Source organism: Coffea arabica, chromosome 5c (assembly GCF_036785885.1).
Source record: "Coffea arabica cultivar ET-39 chromosome 5c, Coffea Arabica ET-39 HiFi, whole genome shotgun sequence".
Classification (NCBI taxonomy): Eukaryota; Viridiplantae; Streptophyta; class Magnoliopsida; order Gentianales; family Rubiaceae; genus Coffea; species Coffea arabica.
Window position 1 is genome coordinate 18002168 of NC_092319.1, and position 15927 is coordinate 18018094.

A 15927-nucleotide genomic window follows, 5' to 3' on the forward strand; every position below is an offset into this window, starting at 1 on the left:
TGTTGGGGCAGCTCATTCTCAGTGTGGGGTTTATGTCTATGATGGGGTTGATGAATTGCCCAAGTTGGCTAGGGGTGCATACCGGTTGGATAGGAGTGGTTTTCCTTCGTTTCGTAGGTTTAGGGTAAAAGGGGCTTCTTCCCATATGTAATGGTTCCCACGCTTGTCTTCCTTCTTTGGTCTAATAAAATAAAGGTTTGATTAAAAAAAAAATCATCTAAAATTAATGTAAGATGGATATGAGTATATAGCAAATCACATTTTTGAAACTCAACAACAAATATGATTTTTAGTATATAAAAATATGATAACATTGAAAAAAATCATAATTTAAAATTAACTAAAATTTTTACATACAAGTACCTTTTCCAATAGATGATTTATTTTCAAAACCTCCATCATTTTTTCGTCTTATTTTGAAAACTCGAATAATAGTATTAGGTCTATCTTCAACATTTTGTCTCAATATTCGTGTTAACTCTAATTTACTTTCTAGCCAATTCAAATTGTAGGTAAATGTGATGAAAAAATCTGAATTTTTTACTGTCATACAAATTGTCATTGCATCATTAAAATGTCATACCATATTTCAGAATCTACCTAAAAATAATAATGGTAGAATAATTTCTTTTTCAATTGCTAATGCATCTATATCTCCGGCAATAGTAGTATCTTTTATGTCTTGATATATATCAACACACAACACGGATTGATGAATTTCATAAAATTTGACCTATTTTTAATTGTTACATAATAGGCAAAGACAAATTGTTGGAATAGTTTGGCACATTTCAAAAATATATAACCCTCATTATATCGAAAATATGAATGCAAAAAGTATTGAATTTACGTAATGAGAAATTTTCTTTTCCTTTTAAAAAGAGTTGAAAAGTTTATTCCATAATGTCATTTATCTATTCCATAGGAAAATAGTAAAGGATATTGTAGTTACATGTATGATGGCTGTGTCTCCTTGATTTTTTTTTCGATTTTCATCTCGAGTGATGAGTACAATATTACAATGTGTAACATGACCCCTGTCCTCATCTATAATCAAAGCAGCAACTTCATTTGCAGTTGATTGGATGTGCTGTCTATAGGTTCAAGTACAAATTAATTATACTTGCTGATTGGAAACACTTTAGTTTTGGAGTATATCTCTAGCACTCCAAAAAAACTTGTACATATAGATTGATCTCATCGAGCATATTCTATAATCTCTCAACTGCTAATGCCGTAACTCTAATTGGATTGTCATTATAACTATTTAGAAGATTCATACAATTCTATAACTTGTTATCAGTATAAAAATGTACAGTTATATGAATCTACCTAATTCTCCAATAGAAGGTAAGAGAGATTCAATTAGATGATAATTTTCTCGACTAAATCAAAATCAATATGGTCTGACAGAATTGAATACAGAATCATCTATTTTGCCTCCTATAGATGTGAATTTGAATAAGAAGTTCAATAAACGAATTTTTTCTTTCAAATTTGGAGTAGTAAGTACTTGTTTTAGAAACTGAGTATTAGGCAATAAAGACAAAACAACATCCTCATTTTGGCAACACAAATTGTTTTTGAGGGTTTCTTATGAAATATCAATTTTATATCCAGATAGATTGGTAACGTCGTCTTGCTGTCTAAAGTCCAACTTCTATTCTATTTCATATCTTTCGTTTCGTTTCTCTCCATCGGACCATCTCTGCTACCGAGCTGACTTTTTCAACAATATCTGTACTTTGTGACACTGGTCCAAATAGACTCTTGCGAGTGGAAAAGGAAAAGGTGAAAAATGAATAGACACTTTCAGATATTGACGGCTTGATAAGCTAGTGGCAAGTACCATTCTAGTTTCGTAAATTTCAATGGCCTATTTGAAAAAGACAGTAATTGTTTTGAATTCAAATAATAGCAAAACACTAATAAACGAAGGTCATGGGGTCAAGAACTTTTTTGAAATGGACCTTAAAATTTTGCAATAGAAATTCAATCTACCACTTGAAGAACGGTTCAATGTTGACAATGCTTTAAACGAATACATACATGTGATCGATACACGAAATTGGAATGAAACTAATACTGAGAACATAGTGTGTGATGTAGCTAAAGAAAGAAGATTGATCCAAATTGTTAATCATGGGATTTCTACTGAGGCGCTTTCAAATTTAGGAATGCAACTCGTGAATTCTTTGAATTGCCACTAACTAAGAAATTGAAATATACCAAAATCAACTCTTCAAGAAAAAATATTTCTCTTCGAACAACCTTTCTCTCAGAAATTGAAAAGATTCACAAGTGGAATGACAAACTTACGTTTATGTATGTTTTTGATGAAAAGACCCAGGGGTTTTGGCTTCCAATTTGAAAGAAAGAAATGTTCAAATATATAAAATCATCCAAAATACAGGTAAAAAAACTACTAAAAATTCTCTTGAAACGGTTGAATGCGAAAGAGATTGATAAAAAAAAAACACTTAATGTTTATGGGTACAGAAAGAGTCAATTTAAATTATTATCCAAAATGTCCCCAACATGAATTTGCTATTGACATAGGCCATCACTCCGATATATCAACTATCACCATCATTTCTCAAGGTATGATAGGAGGTTTTTTAGGTTTGAAAATCAGAAATTGATCCATGGATACATGTCTTTCCAATAAATGGAGTTTGAGTGATAAATATTGGTGATACTATAAAAATCATGATAATGGACGCTATAGGAGTATCGAGCATTTGTGACTATTACCAAAGTTCACAATAGGATTTCAATGCAATTTTTTGTAGGTACAATACATTGTGCAATTATCGAACCTTTTGAAGAAGTGTTTGAGAGCATTGGAGAAGAACCACTCTATGAAGAGTGTCTCTACTCGAACTATGCAGCACATTTCCATTCAAAAGTCCATCATGAAAAAGACAAAATTTAATTTGCGCTGATATGAAATTCTGTACTTTGATGTTATATAGTATTATAGGATGTTCGCATCCCATATTGAAAAATAAATCATACAGTTTATATTCCAAAAACACATGGACCATGAATTTAAGAGCTTAATAAGACTAACAATTTTTAATAGTAAAAAAAATGACAATAAAAGTTACATTAAAAGAATTCAAAATACAAAATCAATGAATACATACATGTGATCGATATATCAAATTAGAATGATCCTAATATTGAGAACATGGTGTGTGATGTAGTTAAAGAATGGTGATTGATCCAAATTGTTAATCATGGAATTTCTACTGATGCACTTTCAAATTTAGGGATGCAGCTCGTGAATTTTTTGAATTGTCACTAACTAAGAAATTGAAATATACACTCTACAAGAAGAAATATCTCTCTTCAAACAAGCTTTATCTCAGAAATTGAAAAGATTCACGAGTGAAATGACAAACTTATGTTTATGTATGTTTTTGATGAAAGAGTCCATGGGTTTTGGCTTCCAATTTGTAGGAAAGAAGTGTTGAAATATATAAAATCAAGCGAAATACTTGTCAAAAAAACTACTAAAAATTCTCCTAAAACTGTTGAATACGAAAGAGATTGATAAAAAAAAAATTAATGCTTATGGATATTGAAACAGTCAATTTAAATTATTATCCTAAATGTCCCCAACTTGAATTTGCTATTGACATAGGCCATCACTCTGACATATCAACTATTACCATCCTTCCTCAAAATATGATAGGAGGTTTTTGGATTTGAAAATTAGAAAGTGATCCATGGATACATATCTTTGCAATAAATAAAATTTTGGTGATAAATGTTGGTGATGCTCTAAAAATCATGACAATGGACGCTATAGGATATCGAGCATTTGTGACTGTTACCAAATATTACAATATGATTTCAATGCAATTTTTTGCAAATAAAATATCTTGTGCAATTATCAGATATTTTAAAGAAATGCTTGAAAGCACTGGAGAAGAACAACTCTATAAAGAGTTTCTCTACTTGAAGTATGCAACACATTTCTATTCATAAGTTCATCATGCAAAAGGTGATATTCAATTTGCACTGATATGAGATTCTGTACTTTGATGTTATATTGTATTATCGGTTGTTTGCATCGTATATTGAAGAATAAATCATGTAGTTTATATTTCAAGAACATAAGAACCATGAATTTAAGAGTTTAATAAGACTAACAATTCTTAATAGTAAAAAAATGAGAATAAAAGGTACATTAAAAGAATTCGAAATACAAAATTAATGAATACATACATGTGATCGATATATCAAATTGGAATGATCCTAATATTAAGAACATAGTGTTTGATGTAGCTAAAAAATGGGGATTAATAAAAAATTTTAATCGTGGGATTTCTACCGAGGCACTTTCAAATTTAGGAATGCAGCTCGTGAATTCTTTGAATTGCCACCAACTGAGAAATTGAAATATACCAAAATCAAGGGGGTGTTTGGAACCCAAGTTTTTGAGCAAGTTTGTTTGCTACTAGTTTTTATACAACTTTTGCTACAGGAACCCAAAAAACTTCCAAAAAACTTTTTCACTCCCTTGTTAAACTTTCAGCAAAACGACGTCGTTTTGCCGCATCTTTTGTTTTGAAACCCCAAAACACTTTGCCCGACAGAAGCGGTACCCTCCTATACGCAAAGACTTTCCTCGATTTTGAGCTCACGGAAGCGGTGCCTAGTATACAGCGGGTTAGCGGGCTCACCTGAGCAATTCGGCCATAGGACGTGGAGTGATCGGAGCTTGGAGTGAGGCGTGAGGGTTGGTGCTGCAGCTCTGTATTGCAACAGTGTAGACGCGTGAGAAGCTAGGGCTCGACGTTCGGCGAAGAACAAATTCATCCCCTCCCCCGCAACTGCTCCTCCTCTGACAAACGGCTATGCCAGTCCATTTGCCACAATTCTACTGTGCTTCCATTTACGTAAGTTTCCTTCAACCAGTAGCTTAGATTTGAGGAAGACACGCATCGATATTTTGCCTCTGAAACCGCGGCATTCCAGAAGCAATTTTTGGGATTTTTTTTTTTGTTGATTAGTCACTTTGTATGGCGTGCTGCGCTAATTGATTCTTTATTGTTTTGGTATTAAATAAGCCAACATTTGGAGAAAGGCTGAGTTAATTGCCCTCCATTGGAATGTTACACTTGGTCTCAAGTTCGGACAGAGGGTAAAGCTCTGTGTTGATTAATTTGGGTAATGTGTTAATTAATTCTTTAACATTGGTCTGTGAGAATTAATTTGGGTGCTGCGTTGATTAAAGGTTTTTCACATAATTGATTGCTCTGTGTTGCTCCGGGCCAAGATTGAGCAAGTATTTGAAGGAGTTTTGAAGGCTTTGATTGGTCTTGGTGTGATATGAGGTTCAGCTGAGGAGTCCCTTGGGTTACTTGTTCTTGTTATTCTTGCTGTCTTTGATGTTGTTGAAAGCGTTTCTTTTGCTTGATTGGTGAATTTCCCGGCAATTGTGAGATTTTGGAAATAGTTTTTCTTTTTCAAGATTAGTTTGACAAGCTTCCATTTGATAAAGACAAGCCTTGGACAATGATTTTTTAGACGAATGAACTTGAATAATGAGATTGCCAATGGATAATGAATTTAATTGTTTGTGTGTAAATTTAATAGAATTTAGGTACATTAACAAGGTCCTAATAGTACTGAATAAAAAAAATTCATTTTTTATGATTGAAATTTCTTGGAGACTAATAACTAAGAAAAACAAATTTTTAATAGAGTTCTGATTTTTCTAATTAGTTTCGAAGCGCTTGATACACACTTTCCATCAGTAGTGTATACTCCTGCTTGTTGTCGCTCCTTCTATTTACTTTGAAAAAAATAGAAGGGTTGAGGTCCCAATTAAGCGAGGGCGTTGATTAGGCAAACTATTTATTTTACCTAACTATTTATTATACCTAAATCAATCAATTATTTCTTGCTCTGTAATAAGAACGCAAAGGGTAGATAGGGATGCCAATTTGAAGATGAGTTGGTGAACTATACAAGCCACCACGTTCCTATCTACCTATGAAATTTGTATACTCACTTGAGTATCCTTCAACTTACATCCTTTAGTTTTTACTAGTATCATTTATTTGCAATGTGGTGACTGGTATAACTTCTAAACACTCACCCAAACTAGAAATCATTTATTTCTCAGTGTCTTGTTTAATTTATTTATTATTTACTATAATTATTTATGTTTCTTGGGTTTGCAACCCAAACTAGAAGGATTCCTTTCTAAAGACTTTTCACTTAAATTGTGTGCTTATTGAGGCTTTGACAAATTAATTCATGAGTAGTAGTAAAGTTTTCATGCCTTCATGATTTAGGTGAAATAGGGGGTTAGCGGAATTAGTTCAAATTCTACTGTTTGCTTAGTAAAGTGGATGGTTTTTCATTTATTCCTTGCATGTATTTTCCTGTTCTATATAGAGGTTGGTAATTTTGCTGCATTATAATTAATTTAAGATATAGGCATACATTCATTCTTACATTGTTAACAGGTTTATGCCGCCGCGCACTAGATCCATTTCTAGAGGTTTGTTTTGGGGTATTTTGACTTTCACTTGCATGTATTTTTCTGGTAGATATTGTAAGGACTAATTTTCACTTTAATTCACAGTCGGAAAACTCAAACTTCCTGTTTCTCTTACGACTGCTTGGTCCGAGTGTGGAGAGAACGATTTACAGCTTTGCATCACCAATTACTTCAAGGTATTATTGAATTCGTCTCTTTTCACAACCCTTTCACTAATATATTGAATTAACTATTTTGTATGTCCCGTTTTCATGGCTGCCGTGGTTGGAAATTGGTATTATTTGCATATGATTCAAGGGATTTACTTTAATATTTTGCCATATATCTGTTTTGGGGCTAAGATGCTATTCAATTTCTGTTTAGCGTCTGTAATAGTCAATTTTCGCTAATCCTTATTTGTCCTACATAAAGCGTAAAAAACCAATGGCCGGTAAGGTTGGTTCATCGAGGCAAGGTCGAGCCCAATTTCCAATGGAGCGAGAGGTTGAATTTGCGGAGTACTTGGTTGAATTAAAACGGGCTAATAGAATTAACAAGGGCAACTTAAAGAGTGAGGTGTTCCCGGCAATTGTTGATAGATTTGCCAAAAAGGGATGCCACTTTGATATTTCTCAAATCAAGGCGAAGTATTATGCTTTACGTGCTCAGACTCAAGAATACAATCGCATGCGAATGAGGGTGACTGGGGCCGGATGGGATCCCCTCCTCCAGACTGTAACCATGGATGAAATCAAATGGCAAGATGTGATTAAGGTATTCCATTTAATTTTTTCTTTTCTATCACATAAGCTTATAAAGTATAAATAGAATTTTAGATATATCCTCTGTGTTAATTTTGGCTTTAAATGTGTAGGAGAATCCATCTTTTGAGACTTACCACAACAAAGATTGCCGTGTCTTCTACATATTGTCGGAGGTGTTTGACAAAATGGATGCCCAAGGCCGATACGCAAGGGACTCAAACCAACCACCAATTGACATCAATGACGAGATAAGAGCGAGGCAAGGTCAAGCTTTCTCCAATATCAACCTCCAGGGTACGGAGCACGTGGACCTAACTGATGAAATGACGCCTCCTGTGCAGTCAACTGGGAAATCGGATGCCCAACATTCAAAAGGCAAAGGCAAAGGGAAAAGGAAGACTCCAGAATCTTCATCCGCCAAAGACGGCGACCTCCCGCCTGGTCTAAGTCGCACCTCATACAATAATGCCATATCTTGGATGGATGCGACGTTTGCTTCCAATCGGAGCACGTCCCAGAGTGTAGATGCCCCACCTCCCCCACCTGCTGCTACTACAGCTCCTCCTGTGCCGATTTACGTGGATGATGACCTGTACTCAATGGCAAAGGCACGTGCAGCCTTGGACGCAATTACAGGCTTGCCAGATAAAGTAGCTGTAAAAGCAGGTGTTAAGTTGGCTGATTCCGTAGATCATCGGATGATGTTTTTGACTCAGCCGAGTGAGGCTAGGAAGCGGTTGTATGTATTGACGATTGGGGGGGCCAACTAGATGATTGAGGCCTGCATGTGCCTAGGGGGGGTTAAGCACTAGTTGGAAGGGTTTTCTTTGCATGCTTTAATGACTCTAGATTTGTATTTGTGATTGATGGATGCTGGTTTTCCCTGTTGGGAAACGAATTTGCACTTTGGTTGTTTCATTCATTTTAAAACTTACCATAATGTTTCACCATTTCTTTAATATTTGACTTTTCGAGTTGGCGAATAATAAATAGGAGTCTTTCTTTAATATAAGAGTTGGTTCTTGTGACGCCCCGCAAGAAGGAGGTTTTCCTTTGGTAGAAATCTTTGTTGGACAAGTGGAGTAAAACAGTTTTTCAACTCGGATAAGAAACGAAAAAAATTTTGGAAAAAAAGAAAGGGCCAAATCCGGCCGGAAATCCGGCCAGAAACTGGCCGGATAGCTGGCCGGATTGCCTTGCAATTTTGAAAAAAATGGTTCAGTCTCGGCCTCATATCCGGCCAGGAATCCGGCCGGGAATCCGGCCAGAAACTGGCCGGATTCTGACGTGGCACAGCCGGTCAGCAGCTTTGACCGGCTGTTTCCTTGATAAATATCTTGTTTTGGCTGCTTTTGCTCTTCATTTTTGCCCCTGCTCAACCGAGCTTCATAGAGAGAAAACTCTCAAATTTCCTAATTTCAATCTTTGCAAATATCTTGGGTTTCAACCGATGGTTTTGGAAGCTACTTCACACAAGGGTTTGCTATGGTGGGTTAAAGCTTGTGATGGATGGGTTTTTGAAGGGAAGCTCTAGGTTGATAGCTCTCTTGAATTTGAGGTGAGTTGAATAAACAAGTTTCCTTTGGTTCTAATATTGGTTAATTAGTGGTTTGTAGTGGCCATGTGTATTATTTTGTGGAGTATTTCATGGGTTTGAGATAAGTTGGTCCAATTTCTGATTTATTGGATATTTTTCTGATTTACTATGATTATGGTTAGTTGGCTTGAATTGATGGATTGAAATGGTGTTAAATGAAGTGATTGTGCGTTAATTGTGATCGTTTGCGGAAAATTTACGCTTATGGTATAATTTCTGGTTTTAGGGTTTCAATTTGGGAATTTTTCCAAGGTTGGCTTATGAGCTTCTAATTGGCTCAATTGAGGGGTATTAAGGCCCTAATTGGATATGTTTTATCGTTTGTGAATTGTATGAGCAATTGTGGTTAATTGCTATGTGATTGGGTTTGTTTGTAGGTTGGAAAAATAAAGGAATTAAGGGGAAATGCTGTCCGATTTTGGATAGCGTTGGTTGCTTTGAGTTAAGTTAAACGGCTTGGACTTGAACGATGAAATTGGCTATATTGGACGAGGATTGTGAGCCGTGGAGGTGAGTGACCTCAAACGATTTCCAACGTTACCTTTGCAATGTTTCTTGCATCGTTTCTTTGATTGCATATCCTGTGTGCCGGCATATAAGTTCTTGACATGTTTTGGCTCAAATGAGTACTTGGAATTCGTGTGCTGGACCCCAATGTCTCCTCCACCGTTTAATGTTCCTGTAGAGCACCAATGGGCTCTTTCTCAATGTTCAATGTTCAATGTTAAGTGTTTAATGTTAAATGATTGTTTGGAGCGTTGGACGTCTAAGTACCATGATTTCACTGGCTCACGAGAGAAATGAAAGTGCATTGATTATTGAATCATGACATTATCGAAATGAATGTTTGTGAAACTGATTTGATAATTGATTTTATTGGTTACTCGCTGAGCTTCTAGCTCACCCCAAAATGTTTTATTCCCCTCCACAGGGCTCAAGGCAAAGCGAAGGCTTGTAGTGCTTATTCATGCGAGTGGATAGATTATCTTGTGTACAGTTTGAATTTGGATTTCCTGTTGTGTAATAGTTCATATTAGGGATTGTATTGAACGTTTGGAATTGATTGGATGTGTAATAGTCTAGTGTTGGACTTCCCATGGATCAGAGTGGCGCAGCGGATGCGTGGACGCTTCGCTCTCGACGTGTAATCATTGGTTAAGTTGATATATATTTGAGTTTTATATGGTAATTTGTTCGAGGACTGTAGTGTTTGACCGAGTCCTGGAGAGAGCTGGGCAGGCGGCCCGTTGACCCCTCTGGTTCGCCTTAGGGGAAAATGGGGCCGTTACAGTTCTCTAATGATCAAATTCCTAGCTTGTTCCTCATTTAACTCCTTATGTATCACTTGTTATCAAGGTACAGGTGTTTTGCCCAAACAGAGCATAAATGGCTAGGGCTCCGCCAAATTTTGGAGTGAATTTGGATGATCCAGATGATGCAAGACAAGCCGCAACTGCTGTATTAATACTATCATGGCACTTTCAAACACATCAAGTTCCAAGGACAAGGCAGTTAGTCCATACATGCCCTTTCACAGGTCAGGGTTGGGTTGACGACTTGTTGGGGGGAAAGTGCATCAGGATGCTTAACAACATGCGCATGAATGTGCCCACATTCATTCAACTCTGCCGGATATTGCGTGAAGGTGAATACATTATTGAGGGCCCCTGTGATAAAGTGACTTTAGAGGAAGGAGTGGCAATTGGTTTATATGGGTTGAGCCATGATTTGACACAAAGAATGTTAGGTGAGTGATTTCAGCATTCCACTGAGACCATTCATCGACACGTGCGCCGCCTGTGCCAAGCTTTAGTCCGATTAGCACCTATTGCTATCCGACATAGGGATACAGATGCTACTCATCCTCGGATTCGGAATAATAGAAAGTTTTATCCCTGGTTTAAGGTAGATGCCCGCATCTTAAAACTAATAAGTTTCGAAATGCAAGTTTAATTTATCATGTATTCAATATGTAGGATTGCATTGGGGCTATTGATGGAACACATGTCTCGGCAAGCGTGCCAAGGGGGGAACAGGATGCCTTTCGTAACAGAAAAGGCACGCTTTCACAAAATGTTTTAGCCGCATGTGACCACGATATGAGATTCGTTTATGTCAGAGCTGGTTGGGAAGGGAGTGCCCATGATAGTCGTGTCTTATTGGATGCTATTTCCAATCCGGATGCAGTATTTCCAACCCCACCGGCTGGAAAATATTATGCAGTTGATGCAGCGTACAGACACATGCCAGGACTCATGGCCCCTTTTAAGAGTGGACCAGGAGGAAGATCACAGACGGCACAGAAAGGATTATTTAATCGCCGCCATTCTTCGGTTCGGAATATAATAGAGAGGACATTTGGGGTATGGAAAATGAGGTTCAAAATTCTGGATGGTCCTATGAAAAACTATCCCATTGAGGCACAGAGGAACATTGTAGTGGCGTGCTGCGTATTACACAATTTCATTAGAGAGATGCAGCCATACGACGTCTACTTACCGGATGAAGTTAATATGGATGGCGGAGGTACCGAGGGAGCTCAAATGCCACAATTACACGTCACTCCAGAAGCACTCCATGATTGGAAGGAATTACGAAATGCAATGGCTGATCACATGTACCTTCACCGAAATGAGTAGTATATGGTTGCCACGCTTGATTTCCACGAGCCCGAACTTGCTCTCAATTGTATAATATGACACTTTTTTTTTGAATATTTGGGATAAATATTTGGTACTGTAAAATTTAAGCCTTCTGGTCAATGTTGGGTTAACGGGTACTGATAAGGGTTTATTTTACGTATTTTTAAGTACATTTTATTAGTTAATTTAAGTACATTTTATTATACTCTTTACAATGTTTTGGTATTTTATATCATTTTGGTGTGAGTATACGTTTATATTATTTGTTTGAGTTATTTTGTTATTTTTCATTTGTAGATATTGGACATGGAGGCAAAGATGACCAAATGAAGTGAAAAAGGCGAAGTTGGCTTCTGGGTGGAAAGCAACTTGGCTTCCGGGTTGACAAAAATGTAATCCTAATTTTGATACAGTAATATAGGTCACAATTTTTTGATAAAGGGAAAAAAAAATTAGGGAGGGAAGTTAATATTTAACACCTAAAAAAAATTTTGTTAAAAAATTTAAAAAATCGCTACAGTAAAGTTTTTAGAAAACTTATACATTAAAAAGTTTTTTCTACTACTTCTACAGTGATCTACAGTAAAGTTTTAGACAAACTCCCAAAAAACTCAGGTTCCAAACAGGCCCCAACTCTCCAAGAAGAAATATTTCTCTTTGAACAAGCTTTTTTTCAGAAATTGAAAAGATTCATGAGTGGAATGACAAACTTACATTTATATATGTTTTTGATGAAAAGATCCAGGGATTTTGGTCTCCAATTTGTAGGAAAGAAGTGTTAAAATATATAAAATCATGCAAAGTACTTGTCAAAAAAACTACTAAAAATTCTCCTGAGACTGTTGAATACGAAAGAGATTGATAAAAATAATACTTAATGCTTGTGGTTGCAGAAAAAAGTCAATTTAAATTGTTATCCTAAATATTTCCAACCTGAATTTGCTATTGATATAGGCCATCACTCCGACATATCAATTATCACCACATTCCTCAAAGTATGATAAAAGATTGTTTGAAAATCAGAAAGTAATCCATGGATACATGTCTTTACAATAAATTGAGTCTTGCTAATAAATGTTGGTGATGCTCTAAAAATCATGATAATGGACGCTATAGGAGTATCGAGCATTTGTGACTGTTGCATTTGTGACTGTTACCAAAGATCACAATAGCATTTCAATACAATTTTTTTGTAGATACAATATCTTGTACAATTATCGGACCTTTTGAAAAAGTGCTTGAGAGTACTGGAGAAAAACTATCATGTAAAGAGTGTTTCTACTTGAAGTATGCAGCACATTTTTATTCAAAAGTTCATCATGAAAAAGACGATATTCAATTTGCGCTAATATGAGATTTTGTATTTTGATGTTATATTGTATTATCGAGTGTTTACATTGCATATTCAAGAACAAATCATGTAGTTTATATTCCAAGAACGTAAGGACCATGAATTTACAAGTTTAATAAGACTAACAATTTTTAATAGTAAAAAAAAATGAGAAAAAAGTTACATTAAAAGAATTCAAAATACAAAATTACTAATATGTGTTAAACATAAAAGAGAAGGCTCGAATTTACCATCATTATAACCATTAGATGGTGACGTTGGTATAAGGAGAACTTCAGTAGTTGTTGAGTGATTATATATACCATCCTACATTATGTCATATAAATAGGTAATTTAAAAATCTACCGTCATAAAAAAGTTTAATTGTAGGATAACCCCGAAAATATAATTAGATTTGCATCTACCATGATCATGCAAAATCGTTGGTGAAATTGATGGCTGTTGAACTTCAGAAGATGCATTGTAATCATTACGTTGATCCAGAAATGCATTAAAATATATATTAAACTAAAAAGCAATATTATTGTATCATTTTTAAAGTGTGATGATGTAGCATGTTTTATAAAGATATAAATCAAAGAAATACAATAGTTAAAGAAAAAATTCCATTAGTAGTTAGATATACAATTGTATCGTGATCAAATGAATATCAAATTAACATGATATCATAGATAGTAGTTATGAATATAGATTGAGAGATATCCTGTCCAGATAGAAGGTTTCGTATGGAATATCAATTTTATATCCAGATAGATTCGTGAATTCGTCTTGTTGCCAAAAGTCCAACTTCTGCTATGTTTTATGTCTTTCATTTCGTTTCTCTCCATTCGACCATCTCTACTACCGACCTTACTTCCTCAACAATATCTGCACTTTGTTGACGCTGTTCAAATAGACTCTTGCAAGAGGAAAAGAAAAATGTGACAGATATTAACGACTTGATAAGTTAGTGACAAGTACCATTCTAGTTTTGTAAATTTCAATTGCCGATTTGAAAAAGACAACAATTGTTTTGAATTCAAATAATATCAAAGCACTAATAAACGGAAGGTCATGGTGTCAATAACTTGTCTGATATGGACTTTAAAATTTTTTCATAGAAATTCATTTTACCACCTGAAAAATGATTTAATGTTGACAATATTTTAAAAGAATACATACATGTGATCCATATATCAAATTGGAATGATCCTAATATTAAGAACATGGGGTATGTTGTAGTTGAAGAATGAGGATTGATTTAAATTGTTAATCATGAGATTTTTATTGAGACACTTTCATATTTAGGAATGCAGCTCGTGAATTCTTTGAATTACCATCAATTAAGAAATTGAAATATACCAAAATCAATTCTCCAAGAAAAATTATTTCTCTTCGAACAAGCTTTCTCTCAGAAATTGAAAAGATTTACGAGTGAAATGACAAACTTACGTTTATGTATGTTTTTTATCAAAAGGTTCAAAGGTTTTGATTTCCAATTTGTAGGAAAGAAGTGTTGAAATATATAAAATCATGCGAAGAACTTGTCAAAAAAAAACTACTAAAAATTATCCTGAAATTGTGGAATACGAAAGAGATTGATAAAAAAAAAACACTTAATGCTTATGGGTGTAGAAAGAATCAATTTAATTATTGTCCTAAATGTCCCCAACATGAATTTGCCATTGACATAGGCCATCACTTCGATATATCAATTATCACCATCATTCCTCAAAGTGTGATAAGAAATTTTTGGGTTTGAAAATCAAAAAATGATACATGGATACATGTCTTTCCAATAAATGGAGTTTTGATGATAAATGTTGTTGATACTTTAAAAATCATGATAATGGACACTGTAGGAGTAGCGAGCATTTGTAACTGTTACTAAAGATCATAATAACATTTCAATGCAATTTTTTACAGATACAATATCTTGTACAACTATTGGACCTTTTGAAAAAGTGCTTGAAAGTATTGGAGAAGAATCACTCTATAAAGAGTATTTTTACTCGAAGTATGCAGCACATTTCTATTCAAAAGTTCATCATGAAAAAAATGATATTTAATTTGCGCTGATATGAAATTCTGTACTTTGATGTTATATAGTATTATAGGATGTTCGCATCCCATATTGAAAAATAAATCATACAGTTTATATTCCAAAAACACGTGGACCATGAATTTAAGAGCTTAATAAGACTAATAATTTTTAATAGTAAAAAAAATGAGAATAAAAGTTACATTAAAAGAATTCAAAATACAAAATCAATGAATACATACATGTGATCGATATATCAAATTAGAATGATCCTAATATTGAGAACATGGTGTGTGATGTAGTTAAAGAATTGTAATTGATCCAAATTGTTAATCATGGAATTTCTACTGATGCACTTTCAAATTTAGGGATACAGCTCGTGAATTTTTTGAATTGTCACTAACTAAGAAATTGAAATATACACTCTACAAGAAGAAATATTTCTCTTCAAAACAAGCTTTATCTCAGAAATTGAAAAGATTCACGAGTGAAATGACAAACTTATGTTTATGTATGTTTTTGATGAAAGAGTCCATGGGTTTTGGCTTCCAATTTGTAGGAAAGAAGTGGTGAAATATATAAAATCATGCGAAATACTTGTCAAAAAAACTACTAAAAATTCTCCTAAAACTGTTGCATACGAAAGATATTGATAAAAAAAAAAAACTTAATGCTTATGGATATTGAAACAGTCAATTTAAATTATTATCCTAAATGTCCCCAACTTGAATTTGCTATTGACATAGGTCATCACTCTGACATATCAACTATCACCATCCTTCCTCAAAATATGATAGGAGGTTTTTGGATTTGAAAATTAAAAAGTGATCCATGGATACATATCTTTCCAATAAATAAAATTTTGGTGATAAATGTTGGTGATGCTCTAAAAATCATGATAATGGATGCTATAGGATATCGAGCATTTGTGACTGTTACCAAATATTACAATATGATTTCAATGCAATTTTTTGCAAATAAAATATCTTGTACAATTATCAGATATTTTGAAGAAATGCTTGAAAGCACTGGAGAAGAACCACTCTATAAA

At 34.5% G+C, this 15927-nt stretch overlaps 2 protein-coding genes across 2 annotated transcripts; both read left to right on the plus strand.

The window, feature by feature from the left end:
• Positions 1-6629: 6629 nt before the first annotated feature.
• On the plus strand, positions 6630-8234 carry LOC140007457 (uncharacterized). The gene is made up of 3 exons (XM_072050179.1): positions 6630-6699; positions 6935-7276; positions 7377-8234. Exons 2-3 carry the CDS (start codon positions 6947-6949, stop codon positions 8034-8036), a joined length of 990 nt encoding a protein of 329 aa, XP_071906280.1. The 5' UTR covers positions 6630-6699; positions 6935-6946; the 3' UTR covers positions 8037-8234.
• A 2015-nt stretch (positions 8235-10249) lies between these two features.
• LOC140007230 (protein ANTAGONIST OF LIKE HETEROCHROMATIN PROTEIN 1-like) lies at positions 10250-11502 on the plus strand. The gene is made up of 3 exons (XM_072049928.1): positions 10250-10610; positions 10716-10768; positions 10840-11502. The coding sequence occupies exons 1-3, from the start codon at positions 10250-10252 to the stop codon at positions 11500-11502; spliced, it is 1077 nt and encodes a 358-aa protein (XP_071906029.1).
• Positions 11503-15927: the final 4425 nt, after the last annotated feature.